The 13,013-nt window shown below is 39.8% G+C and overlaps 1 protein-coding gene across 3 annotated transcripts in view; it reads right to left on the bottom strand.

The window, feature by feature from the left end:
* Positions 1 to 3,953: 3,953 nt before the first annotated feature.
* The window catches only part of LOC148037732 (putative GTP-binding protein OBGC2), a 97,582-nt gene continuing 88,522 nt past the window's right edge, over positions 3,954 to 13,013 (bottom strand). For all 3 annotated transcript variants that reach the window (XM_087676687.1, XM_087676689.1, XM_087676688.1), the window contains 4 exons: positions 12,070 to 12,177; positions 11,905 to 11,979; positions 5,065 to 5,315; positions 3,954 to 4,419 (listed from right to left, as the gene is read on the bottom strand). In XM_087676687.1, the coding sequence (XP_087532813.1) occupies positions 4,281 to 4,419; positions 5,065 to 5,315; positions 11,905 to 11,979; positions 12,070 to 12,177 (573 nt within the window). In that variant the 3' untranslated portion in view covers positions 3,954 to 4,280. The remainder of the gene's footprint in view (positions 4,420 to 5,064; positions 5,316 to 11,904; positions 11,980 to 12,069; positions 12,178 to 13,013) is intronic.

Here is a 13,013-nt window from a genome sequence, read left to right as displayed (position 1 = left end):
TCAAAGGAAGTTGAAGACCCCATAGAGTGATTTGGCATCCTATCTTCCATTATACGACTTTGTGGACTTGGTAGCCACACATATCCCATAGTGTGAAGGGCATCTATTTGCTTCAAACAAAGACATACAGATAGGCCCATTGAGGATGACAGTTTTTGAAAGAGAAGAGATACGTTTCAAAGCCATTGCAAAATTTTCATTTTCAATAGAAGCAAAGCTATCATCTTCCCTTAGAAATAATTGCCACATTTTTGGAAGGATAGGTGCCGTTAAGGTAAAAACTCCATAGGACCACAACTAGTGGTTACATGATTATAGATATATTTCCAAGAGTTTAGGTGGTATGAAGGCATCAACATATGAACCTTGATCTTACTTTTTTGTCCACTTGTGAGTTTCCCAAGTGATATTAAGAATCCCAGTCTCTTCCTCCGAAAAGTCCAAAGGGACCAAAGCTTTGCTAGCCATGTTGTTCAACGGTGTGGGAGTGTCAAAATCAAAGGCTTTCTTTGGCCTAGGATGTTCATCTTGGAAGGGGAAGCCAACATGTTGAAACAAGCTTTTAATGATACTTTTAGATGAGTCCATCGAATTGTTAAGGTTACCCAAAAGGGAAACGTCTAGAGCTTGGAGTGCAACAATAAGAAGTAGGTGTAATTTTGGGGTTGGAGTGCTATTTATAAGCATATGGCCTTGGAATATAGTATGGTAAGAGTCAAGTCAATATCCCATCAAAAAGAAGGATAAAGTTTTTGTAGCCTATTTTTTTGCAACTTACCCTTGGAGGGCTATTTTATGGCTATATAATCCATAGAGTAGAACTCTTTGGTTCCATTATAAGTGAGATTAGACTAGTAGTTGACAAATCATTAGACAAAATCCCCCTAGTTTTTAAACCAAACCAATCTTGACAAGTAATATCCTTTTGATCCTAACTATTAAATGGTATGGCAACATGTCTAAACATTCATAAAGTCAAGAGAAAAATATGAAAATTTGGCATCTTGCTCCCAATTACATAGAATTAAGGTTTCATAAGGTCAAAAGTTCCATTCCAAGAGAACAAAGCGAGGTTCACAATCATAACATAGTAGCATTTAAATATGTGAGTCTAAACATGTTCAAGAAAATCCACGTAGACACTTGAATATAAGCTAGGATTGGGAAATTGCATTAGGATTAGACTAATGCAATTGAGATACCTTCATGTCCAAGGCTTCATAGTATTGTAATAGAGAACCATTTCATTATTGTATGTATTAGGTTTAGAAGCTAACATTTATATTCAGCTACTTCCTTCTCGAATGCAGGCTAAATTCCACACAACTATGGTCATATAGGTTTAAAGATTAACTACCAATCAGCACTAAACTAACTTAAAGAGCATCCAATCATAGACCATAATACACAAGCCTATCCCATCAAATAGAAACCATGCATGTCATGTAGACCACTATTATTATTATTATTTAAAAGACAACCAGGATTGGAAAACTGCAAAAAGGACAATGTTAATCCAACTTAGCTACCCTCATTTCCAAGGCATCGTTTTATTGTGTTAAGACATAAGTGTTAGTATGTTGAGACCAACAGTCCGACGGCCAAAAAGTATCACATAAATCATCAACTTAAAGGGTAAACAGTGTCCCTATCAAGTGGGCCCCCCGAAATGGGCATTATCAATTTCCATCGTCCTAGAAAATCAACTACATGTTAATTTAGAACAACATGGGTCATTCAAATAAGGAGAATAACAATAGTCGGCCCATATAAGTTCACTAAAGAAATCAGTAAAAGGCCTACAGATTCAACATGGATTTCCAAGTTAATTCATTAGAGAAAGCAACATGAGGCACAACAGAATTAACAGAGATAGTATTTCGATGTCTACCATCGGTACATCATATAATCCAAGAGGCGCGTTATGCAAATATGGGTTTATGTATAGGCTAGCACCATAATCCAAGAGCATTGATAAATGCTAGCCATGGACAGGCACAATAATATTCAGAAAGGTAGGCAACGCAACTAAATCTCTTTATTTTGAAGAAACTATACATAAATCTCAAACAACATATTAAGACCAATAGAAACCAATTCTTCCAGAAACAAGGTCGTAAGAAGGACAACCCTTCACCCCGTTTTATGTGACAATGTAATGTTGCTGTATTGTAGAGGACAAGGCAAGCAGAAGGGATGTATATCGTCTCAGAGCACAAACTTTGACTTCAACATTTCCAAGTTAAGGGATCGAGTTAATTATGCTGACAGTTGTATGTCCTCGAAAAGGAATTTTTATAGCAACCATATCATTACAAAAAAGGGGTCCAAAAGGATGGGACCATATCCCAAAATGCTAAATAATTAAAACACCCCCCCCACCCCAATTCATTGTTAGGGAGAACTTATATGTGTATGCGAGACTTACTAGATGACATCCAATGGGAAAGTTGAAGAGCTCACACTGTTTAGGAAGCAAAACGCGCCAGGGGGAGACGTCATAGTACGTGCACCTCAATGGAGAACATGTGGTGGTGCTCACTCAAGAAGACGAACCAAGGATCTCAGTAGCACCGCCACATTTCAACTACTTTGTATAAGTCGAATGAATTGATAAACCTCGAATGAACAGCACTTGAACCCTCGCCACTTTTCGTCTTGGATTGATTCCACTAGTCACATGATGCACCGTCTTTTGCTCATTAGTCTCCGGAATTGATTAAGAAACAAACAGTATGGTGGGTGATTAATCGTTTACTAATTTAACAACAGCCTTCATATGTGTTATCTAGACGTTGTGAAGTTGATCAATTTTAGATAAACAGCTATGACTGGACGGTCAAATGATCTTCTTTCACATGCTTGGTTGATGGCATTGTAAAGGAAGCACAAAAATGGAATTATTTTTCAGTGCACTCCTGACTTCATGCTTGGTTGTGTAGCAAATCCTCAAATTTGAGGATTTTTCTGTTTAAGATCTACTACCTTCAAAAGTTGTGTAGCAAATCCTCAAATTGAAGACCCTGTTCCCAAAATGCTCTCAATAGTAACCCTTTAACGTGAGACTTTCTTAACCCAAAAGCATCTCAGTTAATCTTTTCACCTTTTGTGTTTTCTTAATCCTTGAAAGGAACTTCATCATTGATACCACGCAAAGGGAAATCGATGTTCTAATCAAAGTATACGAAGGACCATAACTGTGGCGTTTTGGCTACAAACTAGTTAGTGCTCATCATATTTCCCATTGGTTTCTGCAATCCCTTTTCCAGATCAGTTGCATTCTTGTTCTCACAGACCATGTTGCCTTCTATTCCTCTCGTCTTGGTTATACAAAATGATTGTTGATCCTTAAATCTTCATTTTAATATAGATCAAATGCAGGTGTATGGTGTCCATTGACTGAGTTCGTATTTTTGTGATGAAGAGAAACTGAAATAACATATGAACCCAATATGGTGGTGGCCTTGCAGTTTGCATTAGTGACATATTCTTGAATGGTAACAAATCTTTATAGTTATGTACAGTAAATAAGATTTCAGATTAGCTCAAGGGGCTAAGTACATAAGACTCACTTTTTTCACCTGTATTGATAGAGCATTTAACCCTATTCGCATATTTCTTATTCTTAAATTATGTATCTTTGCATGACAGATACCTTCCTTGGTTGTGATGAAAAATTATTCCCAACGGCCTGTATCCTTTCCTAGTTTTGTGGAAGTACTTGCTCCACCATCTGCAATGCTTGTGATGGTCTAGGATTGTTGTCCAATGTTGCAAGGCATGCTTTGACTTGGCTGGGTGCACTCTTTTAGAGGAGCATATGCTGTAGTGTGTTGTTCTCTACTATTTGCCCACCAGTATTGCTAAAAATGGATTCTCAGAACTAAATATTTTAACCTCACATTCGAAAAACATTATTTGGCTTCTAAGCTCATTGCATCAAAGACCAGAGATTTTGTAAGCTTTTCAATTTAATAGATTACAAGCAGAAAAACTGATTAAATTGTGCGCTGTGTAGACAATTAATGACTCTGTATGCACAGTAGGAGAAACGTCCCTCCATGAAAGCTGTGGTTATGCAAGTTTTCTTGTAACCACCAAGAGCGATGCCCAAACCTGTTGCTCTTATAGGAGCTGGACATCAATCTCTTTTACTGCAATTTGCCTCTAGACTCGGTTCAACTGTGAGAGAGCAGCTTTTGTGTATTTACAATTAACAAAATAATATCATCTACAACCTAATCTGTATCTTTGAAAAATTCACACTCCAGACTTCTCTGCTACATCTGCCAATGTGGTGAATTGTACAACTGCCGTCTTTGTTGTGACTTTCTCTCTGAATTAGAATTAGCACTGATGTCTAGATTTTGTAACAATGTCCTGATGGTCTGTAACAAGGTTTCAATGCCAGTTCCTTCCCTGCATTTACAACAGAAGAATATATCCACTTAGTACCTTATTAAGTGGACCAGCAAACTCTATCTTGTTGAGAAATTCATTAAATGAACTTAAGAAGTTCATAATGTCATTGTACATGGCTAAAGAACCCCAGGAAACACTGATGTTAAAGACAAACAACACCAGTGCTTGATGCAAGTACAAGGAACTTTTAGATGGAAACGATTTAAGAGGCCACAAATGTATTAGCTTGTCTACACTTCAATAAAAACTATGTGAAAAATCCCTTGCTTGCTTCTGTTGCACAAAAACTGCTCTGATCTCTGATGCTTTCACAGGCGCATGATAAGCTTGTCAAAGTCGGTTACAGTAAGACCTATATCATGCATTCCTCTAACATTTAGCAAACGTATGCTGTGGAATGAAGGCTTGGTTTCAATAAGACACCAAGGCGCCCTTCTGTATAGCTCATAGAAGTACTGTGTCGTATTTTCTAAATAAGGTTCACCTGTAATAGTTTTCCAATGCACCAAATGTAACTCTTAGGCTGAAGACAATCATGCATGCCTCATAGAGCTAATTAAATGTAGCTTCAAAGATATTCTTATTTTCTGTATGTCTACAACATCCTCCAGGGAAAAACAACAAGGGGGGCAGAAAACTTACAAAGCACTGATGCCAGTAACTGCAGAAGCACAAGGAAACTTGTCCAGGCTCATGTCTTCATCAGTAGAGATGTCTGTTGTCCCTTCAGTTGATTCCTCAGTCTCAAGACTTAGATCACCTGATGCATTGGGAATGTCTTCTCCATCGTCTTTGGGCAAAACTGATTGTCTGTTTGCAGGATTATCAAAAGTGGGAGGAGGAATCCCGATTTGAAGAATTTTATCTTTCAGGACTTGAAACCTGTCCTTAGCCTGTGAAGTAAACAATTGAAACTTGAACTACTCACTTATAATATTCATTTTCCAAATTCCATTATTATCATTAACCTTCTGAAATGTACACAATGCTAAAAAATAAAGATTTAGGAAGGGGCAAGCCATGTGACATGATTGAAGAGGCATTAAGATTGTGTATGCTATGTAGTCAGTGTGAATTGCTTTGAGCCTTCACTGGAATTTCCTTTCCTAAAGACTTGACAAAAATGCCACGATTCAAATCTGGGCATGCCAGATTCAGACAAGAACTTGGCAAAAGCCTTCAAGATCATGGTCAAGGTGATTGAGCCCAGCTGTCTAGCATTGTGTCTATATCCACTCCCCCCGCCCACTGATGATGCAGGGTGCATGGAACCTGGGTGCTTCAGGAAAAGAAGCCTTAGAAAAGGCAAGTATGGATACCCCAGTGGACTTATGCCAAATTATTGCACCTACCTGGATTAGCACATAGCATTTATCACTTGAATTCTGATTTGCAGATCCCTAAAGAAGCCAGGCATGATTGCTCTCTAGCTCCCAAGAATAGAGTCAACTATTTTATGAGAGGCATCAGTTGCAATTGAATCGCTCACCAAAGTTGCAAAATATTTAGGCTTGAGCCTATTCTTAGGACTAACTGCTCATTTGAGCTCCCTTTAAGAGCTCAAACCAAAAGGAGAGTTGTTAAGCTAAAAACTGCATTACAAACTGATTAGCTCTTTAATACAGCCCAAACATGATTATTGCCAAAGTTTAGGTCTCCTCCATGCTTCCACACCAATTCACCAAGCATTTCCCATTCTCATCGACCTCTCTTGGATTTTGAATTGATTTGTGATTCATGAAGCTCTAGCCTCTCACTCTCTCCTCTTTCCCACACCCTATCAAGGCTCAAGGCTCAAGCCTCTCCCATCCCCTTTCTCTCACTCTTGCTCTTTCAACTTTAAAGTTTACCCCAACCCTCTTCCTCTCTTTCAAGTTTCAACTTCCAAGTTTCAAGAGTCAAGGCTCAAGCATCTCACTATCCCTCTCTTTCTCACTCGCCCCCGGCCCTCTCCATTCGTCATTGGCACCATGACTCATGAGAAGCACGAGGCCTTCAATTTGCATGCAATCCGGGTAGAGAAGGACACAAAGAAGTCCAACTCCCACCATTGGACGTGCAAATATTGCACAAAGCGCTATACAAGTGGTGCAACCCTGCTTCTCCAACATCTTTCCAAGACAATGTCGTGACGCTATGCATCCACCACTTCAAATCTGAGGGCGGAGTTTTTCGCCAAGAATTTGAACACATTAGTCAATGTCATTAGGAATTTATTTTTCGTTGTGTATGTCTTTAAATTTGCATTTTGCATGACGCATGAGCACATGTATTAGGCTAGGCATATTCTCTTCAGTGCATTCATAAATTTTGTATGGAAGCATCGTTTGAATGATTGCATTGCATGGATTTTAATATGCATTTTTCAAACCACATGAATGATTGGGCACGAATTTCTCTTCCAAAGCATATTCTTCATAGGGCATATTACATGGAAAAACAAGTTCATATGAAGGGAATATCCGTTTTGAAAACTCAAGGATCAAAGGAAAAGATCATAAGTTTAAAATCATCAATGAGTATTTCTTGAAGGGAGATAACAGTGTTGTTCCTTCAGAAATAGCTGAGCGTGTACAGTAGCTTGTTGATGAGTGTTTTCAAAACCATCACGCTATGGTTATTATTGTGAAACGAAGCTTGGCTTTGGACTTTTCCCATGCGACTTGCTATTCAAATGTTGCCAGTGCAAATGATATGTCTCTTCATATGTGAAATTGGCTCAACATTTAGCAACCTACAAAAGCTATAAGGGCACATGAGAACTTTTTGGAGTCATCATTGGAAGAGTTAGCGTATCAATTGAAAATTGTTTTTGAAAAGGAAGGTGACTTATTAATGAATCAAGTTGCAAACCGTCTTGTAGGGTTTTTGTCCCCGGAAGATTTGTTTACCTTTGCGCTTGCATTGAGAGGGGACAAAGCCAGCAAGTTTCATAAACCTCATATAAACCCTCACAAAATCTCTATTTTAGTCTATGGTAGCTACAAACAGTCTACATTGTTGAAGCTACTAACAAGGAGACATGGTGGATCATAAGACCAAATTGTAAGAAGTTTCCAAAGCCATGATAAGACTACTTCGCAGGTGGCTTAGCAACACCCGGTCCTAAAAAGACCAAGCTGCTGACAACCAAGGGGCTGACACATTTCCATGTCTGAGAAAGCATATCTTTCACATGTATGTTGCAACAATGTGGGGACCTATACATCTTTGCATGTCCATAGAGATTCTTTGCAACCAACATGGAGGCTGTCTCATTTCTGGCCACTGGATATCAATTCTGTTAGAAGATATCATTCAACCCAGATTGATATTGAGGATAAGGATAAAGACAAAGATTACATGACAGATAATGAGGAAGATGATGATTTGTTAAAGGCTTTCAAGGTTGCAAATTTCGAGTATAGGGAAGAGGTGGCGATAACTCGTAGGTACCAGCGTTGATTGCGAGCCTGTGCCTTGGAGCAAGACATCCTGAATTTCAGCCATGGTGATCTTACAGAATCGGAGAGAGGGGGATCAATATGAGCGGTGGCCAAAAACAACGAATCCAATTAGCTCGGGCAGTCTACAATGATGACAACGAATCCAATTAGCTCGGGCAGTCTACAATGATGCTGATATCTACCTATTCGACGATTCTTTCAGCGCTGTGGATGCACAAATAGCTGCCACTCTGTTCCATGATTGCGTCATAGGAGCTCTAAAGGACAAGATGGTTTTGCTAGTCACACATTAAGTGGAGTTCTTACCAGCAATTGATTCAATTCTGGTGATGCAAGATGGAGAGATTCAACAATTTGTGGATAAATATGGTGGCATTAATCATGGCATGCAGAGTTTCAACATAGAAGATAGCATTATTACGGGAGAAGATAGTGACCTTATTTGTGACGGAATGACTATTGAATAACACGGAATGGTGGCATTTAGAAACGCTCAGTATCGGCCTGGGACGCAATATGATAGCTTGATTAATGGCTTCTAAGGCAGCATTTAAAACACAAAGTTGGCAGCACACATACGAACATGGCAGCATAATGCAAAGCAGGATAGCGTTTTTTAAATTAAAAAAATGCTGAAACAATAGCATTTAAGCTTTTAAGGCTTATGTTTTCTTTTTTTAATTTAAACGTTAAAGCTATAAAAGCTTTTTAAAAAGCAAAAGCTCAATAGCTCAGCGTGGGTATGAGTGTAATTGAAAAACTATATAAGAGAGTGCTCTTAGGGAGATATGGGCCATCGAAATCAAGTGAGAGAGGCTAGAGGTGGAGCTTGTATCCCTCGCCGTCTTCGAAGATTGCCATCGAATTTGGGAGAGAAGGCTTCAGGGCAAGCTTTAAGCCCCTCGCCTCAATTGAAGTTTCCGTCGCAAGTCATTTATGAAGATTGCCTTGAGTTGAGCTTAAAGCTTCTCGCCTACTTTTGAAGATCATCATCAAGTTTCATAAAGTAGCTTCCGAGTTGAGCTATGAGCTCCTTGCACTCTTCCAAATTCTCATCATCGATTCTACAAGAGTAGCTTGAGTTCGAGCTTGATGCTCCTCGCCTTCCTCGAAATTCTTCCCATAAAATCTGATATCCCACCTACTTCTCTTCTCTCTCAAGTTGAGAATTCATCCTTGTCTTTCCCATAACTCTTTTGATCTAATCCAAAAGTCTTATGAGCCTGTAACTTGCCTATATTTTTTAATCAAGAATTTGTTTCTTATTCAAAATTCTTCTAGATAAGTTTTATTTTGTTGAATTCTCCCATCTCAAAGCATCCCTGTGGCGAGCGACTTCACGAACCCCCCGCGCGAATTCCGTGCGACAACATGGGTGGGAGGGGGGGCGCATTACTCCATGCAAGGAAATCCCTCAAAACATCGCGGATGAGATTCTTGCCAAGATGAGAAGGGGATCCACAAGAGGAGGACCAAGTGGCGTATCGGCACCAGCTGCTATGCCTGCTAATGAGAAAACATCGAATGTGGGCATATCTTCAACCAATGCGAGAGAGGCCTCTATTATTGGTGGTGGGGGCTCCACATCTGCATCTGGCTCCGACAAAAGACAAAGAGTGGAGACTCATGCGGCACCGGAGAGACAATCCTCTCTCTCTCAAGCTCCCGGTGATGTGTGTGGCACGATTGCCTTTCTTAGAGAAAGGCAACGACTTGCGGACATTGAAATTACATGCACGGTGATTGAGTGCAATCTTGCATTCAACGTCCTAAAGCAAGAGCAATGGAAGAAGATAAAAGCCATTACCAATGTGGATCCATGTGAAGGATGGACCTATGTCACATACAACAACATGAGGACAAAAAAGATTGATGAAGAGAAGGAGAGGATTGATAGAGCCCTTGATCTTATTCAAGCCACATGGTTAAAATATGGTTGCTCCATTCTCACCGACGGATGTAATAATTGTAAGAAACGAGGCATCATCAACATACTCGTCTCACGTCCACTCGGCAGTTACTTTTTGCGGGCCGTAGATACCAGCAAAGAAGGGAAAATAATAATGGCCGCATTCATCTACCGCCACATTCGGCAAGCTATCGTTGAGATATGCATTGCCTTTTAAATTTCTTTCACTTTCTTTCATTATAATTTATGCATAACTATCTATCTCCCTATTCTCTCTAATATCTATCTCGATTCTCTCTTTCCCTCCGACCCCCATCTCTCTTCATTCTTGAATCTTGAAAGTTGAAACTTCAAAGGCTCAACTCTCTCTTTCTCTCTCTAACCTCCAAGTATTGTTACTTACTCATAATGTGGTTGTAGGTAGGCCCCTTGAATGTGGTGCAATTTGTTACTGACAATGCATCGAATTGTCAACGCATGGGCCGTTTGCTTGAGCCCGAGTTTCCCACGACTGTTTGAACTCCATATGCAAGTCATTATTTGGACTTGATCATGGAGGACATTGGGAAGCTGAAGTGGGTGAATAGGGTGGTCCGCAAAGCTACATTAGTTGTCACCTTCTTCACAATAAAGGTAAAGGTGCTTGCGATGTATCATGAGCATAGCACACTCGAGTTGAGAAAGCCTTCTTCGACTCAGTTTGCTTACATGTGGTTATTGCTGGAGAACCTTTATAAGGTGTGGTCCGCCAGACAATGGTGTCCACTCTATGGAATGAGTGGGATGAGGAGGCCAAAGCCATGCAACGCCTGTATCTTAATGAGCAATTTTATTTTTGTCAGTGGAGATCTTGACAAGGTCAACAGACTGGACCAGCTCAGAAAATTAAAATGCATTACTCGGCAAATAGCATAGAGGCATCCAAAAAGACAAGTGAGTGATCACTCTGTTTGAGAGCATATTGCACCCACGTTTAGCAAAAGAATTGAAATAGGTACTATCTGTCCAGTCTGACCTTGTATTGAGCATTTGCATTATGTTCAGGCACATAGCATCATTTATCACAATTTTTGGCTGCCACAGCATCCGATTAATTCATCAGATTCAGCCATGCCCACTCTTCACAGACACTTAACGCCATGTGCCCATGTCCTTCCTAGCAAGCAGACAAGGACAGGTCCAGAGAATCCATCCATACCTGCACTGTATAGTACAGAAGGTGGAGGTGAATGAATGGAGTAAACTAGTAAGGTGCAGTGGTCATGATACATTGCACTAGGTATACTACGACCAGCATAGTGCATCCAACATCTTCTGAAAACTTACATCTGACCAGCTAGTGCACACTGGCACATGCACATGCACGCATGCACGGAACCTCCCAGCAACGACTGCTATATATGTTGCCTTGAAAAAGGTTCTACTTGCATGATTTACACATTCAACATTGCAAATTCCCAACTGAATTTTCAGCCATTGGCCTACCTTAGCAGAAGCCATTTTGCAAGAGCAGGGAGAAGAAAATGGCAAATGTAGGTTGTAAAAACCGCATAAATTTACACCTTCAAGGCTAGTTTTAATTTACTTCATGCAGCCACTAATGCCTAAATTTCTTTGTGTACCATGTTATAAAGAAATTGAGCATCCCATCTCCTGCTGCTCTGCTGGCTCTTATGCTGCACAGCAGCATGTAAGCTGGAGAAATTTCCACCCAAGTATAAGCAGGGGAGCAGGCCAGAGAAAAAAAGAAGGAACACAAAATGAATGCTGGATGCAGGGGCAGCAAACCCACAACAAAAATAGGGAGAGAAAATCAGAAAAAGAGGAGAAGGGCTAAGGCAACACCAAGCAGCTTTACCAAAAAAATGTAACATTATCCCAATACTTGACCACATCAGAGAGATTATTTTTCTTCTGAGAGCTTCTGTTCCAAGAACACATTCTAGGGACCACTCTTTTGGGGGCATTTCAAAGACCAGCCTTTGATATTTTTATATAAGACCTTTTGGACTTTTAAATGCCTTACAAAAGACTTGCATCCTCACTAGGGGTCAGTTTTGAGATGTTTAACACAAAGTAATGGGACGAAGCAGAATTAAGGAAAGGGTGCTTCTATGTCAAAATTACCTCAGGAATGTCGAGCTTATTCAATACAACCACATGAGGCCGATTAAGATAGTCAGGGTTGTACATGAGTAATTCCTGCATATGCAAAGAAGCATATATCAAGATTACCTTACTTATACAATCCCTTAAGCAAAATAGACCTGCAATGAAATGCATTGTAATTACTTCACGAAGTATTTTATAGTCCTGCAAAGGGTCCTCTGTGGATGCATCAACCACATGCACTAGAATGCTTGTTCTTCTCAAGTGCCTCAAAAACATCCTTCCAAGTCCCTGGGAAAACAAAAGAATGGATGTCATATCAACAAATTCACGCTATTAATGACCTGGACAATCAAAATGTGATTTAAACAAACAAATGATAGGGATTCGACTTGCTTTCAGCCTCTCTTATTCAATTCCTTTGGTTCTGAAACATACACTTAGGAGGTTCCTTTAGATAGGTTGCAAGCTGATAGAAGTTCTTCAGTTCTTTATTGTAATCTACAAGAGGGTATTTCACATTGAGTGAACAGAGGTGTCAATTGCATTTTTTTCTCCTCTTCTTCATCTCCAGTAGAAAAAAGTGGTTTCATGTCCTCCATAAGGGTCACACGAGTAGTACCAGAAAGCGGATCCCCTGCTTCCCATCCCTTATCAGGGGTGACAACTACCTGACAGATTGCCAAGAGAGAATTGTGCAGTGATCTATGGTGCAAGCGAATTAATCTGAAGCATGGCTGTGCCTTTTTTCTAAGTGAGTCAGGATTTCTTGAACTTGCAACTCAACAGCTGCAATACACTGCTCAAGCTGAGTGTTAGGTAGTAGGTAATAGGTAGTAGGTAGTGAAGTTATAACTTATAATAAAACTGCACTTTCAAAGTAGCAAACATATAAACCTTATTTTCTCAAACAGATGCTCACATATGACATGAGTACAAGTTATATGGTCAGCTAAACTGAAGACAGCAAACTAGGGTGGTGCACCTAAACAATGTCTTGTTCAGAGGAGAAATATTGCCTATGTCACAATTTTGGAGAAACCAAACAAGCTGGATATACCAAACAAATGCATATCCTCAACTCTTACCTGTATACATGTGAAAACTTGAAAACTTAATTGAATGGG

The sequence above is a fragment of the Lygodium microphyllum genome, chromosome 4 (genome assembly GCF_053477565.2).
Source record: "Lygodium microphyllum isolate KBCC chromosome 4, Lygodium_microphyllum_v1.1.10, whole genome shotgun sequence".
Classification (NCBI taxonomy): domain Eukaryota; kingdom Viridiplantae; phylum Streptophyta; class Polypodiopsida; order Schizaeales; family Lygodiaceae; genus Lygodium; species Lygodium microphyllum.
Note: the sequence above shows the minus strand (reverse complement) of the source record. Positions and strands in the feature narration are given on the sequence as shown.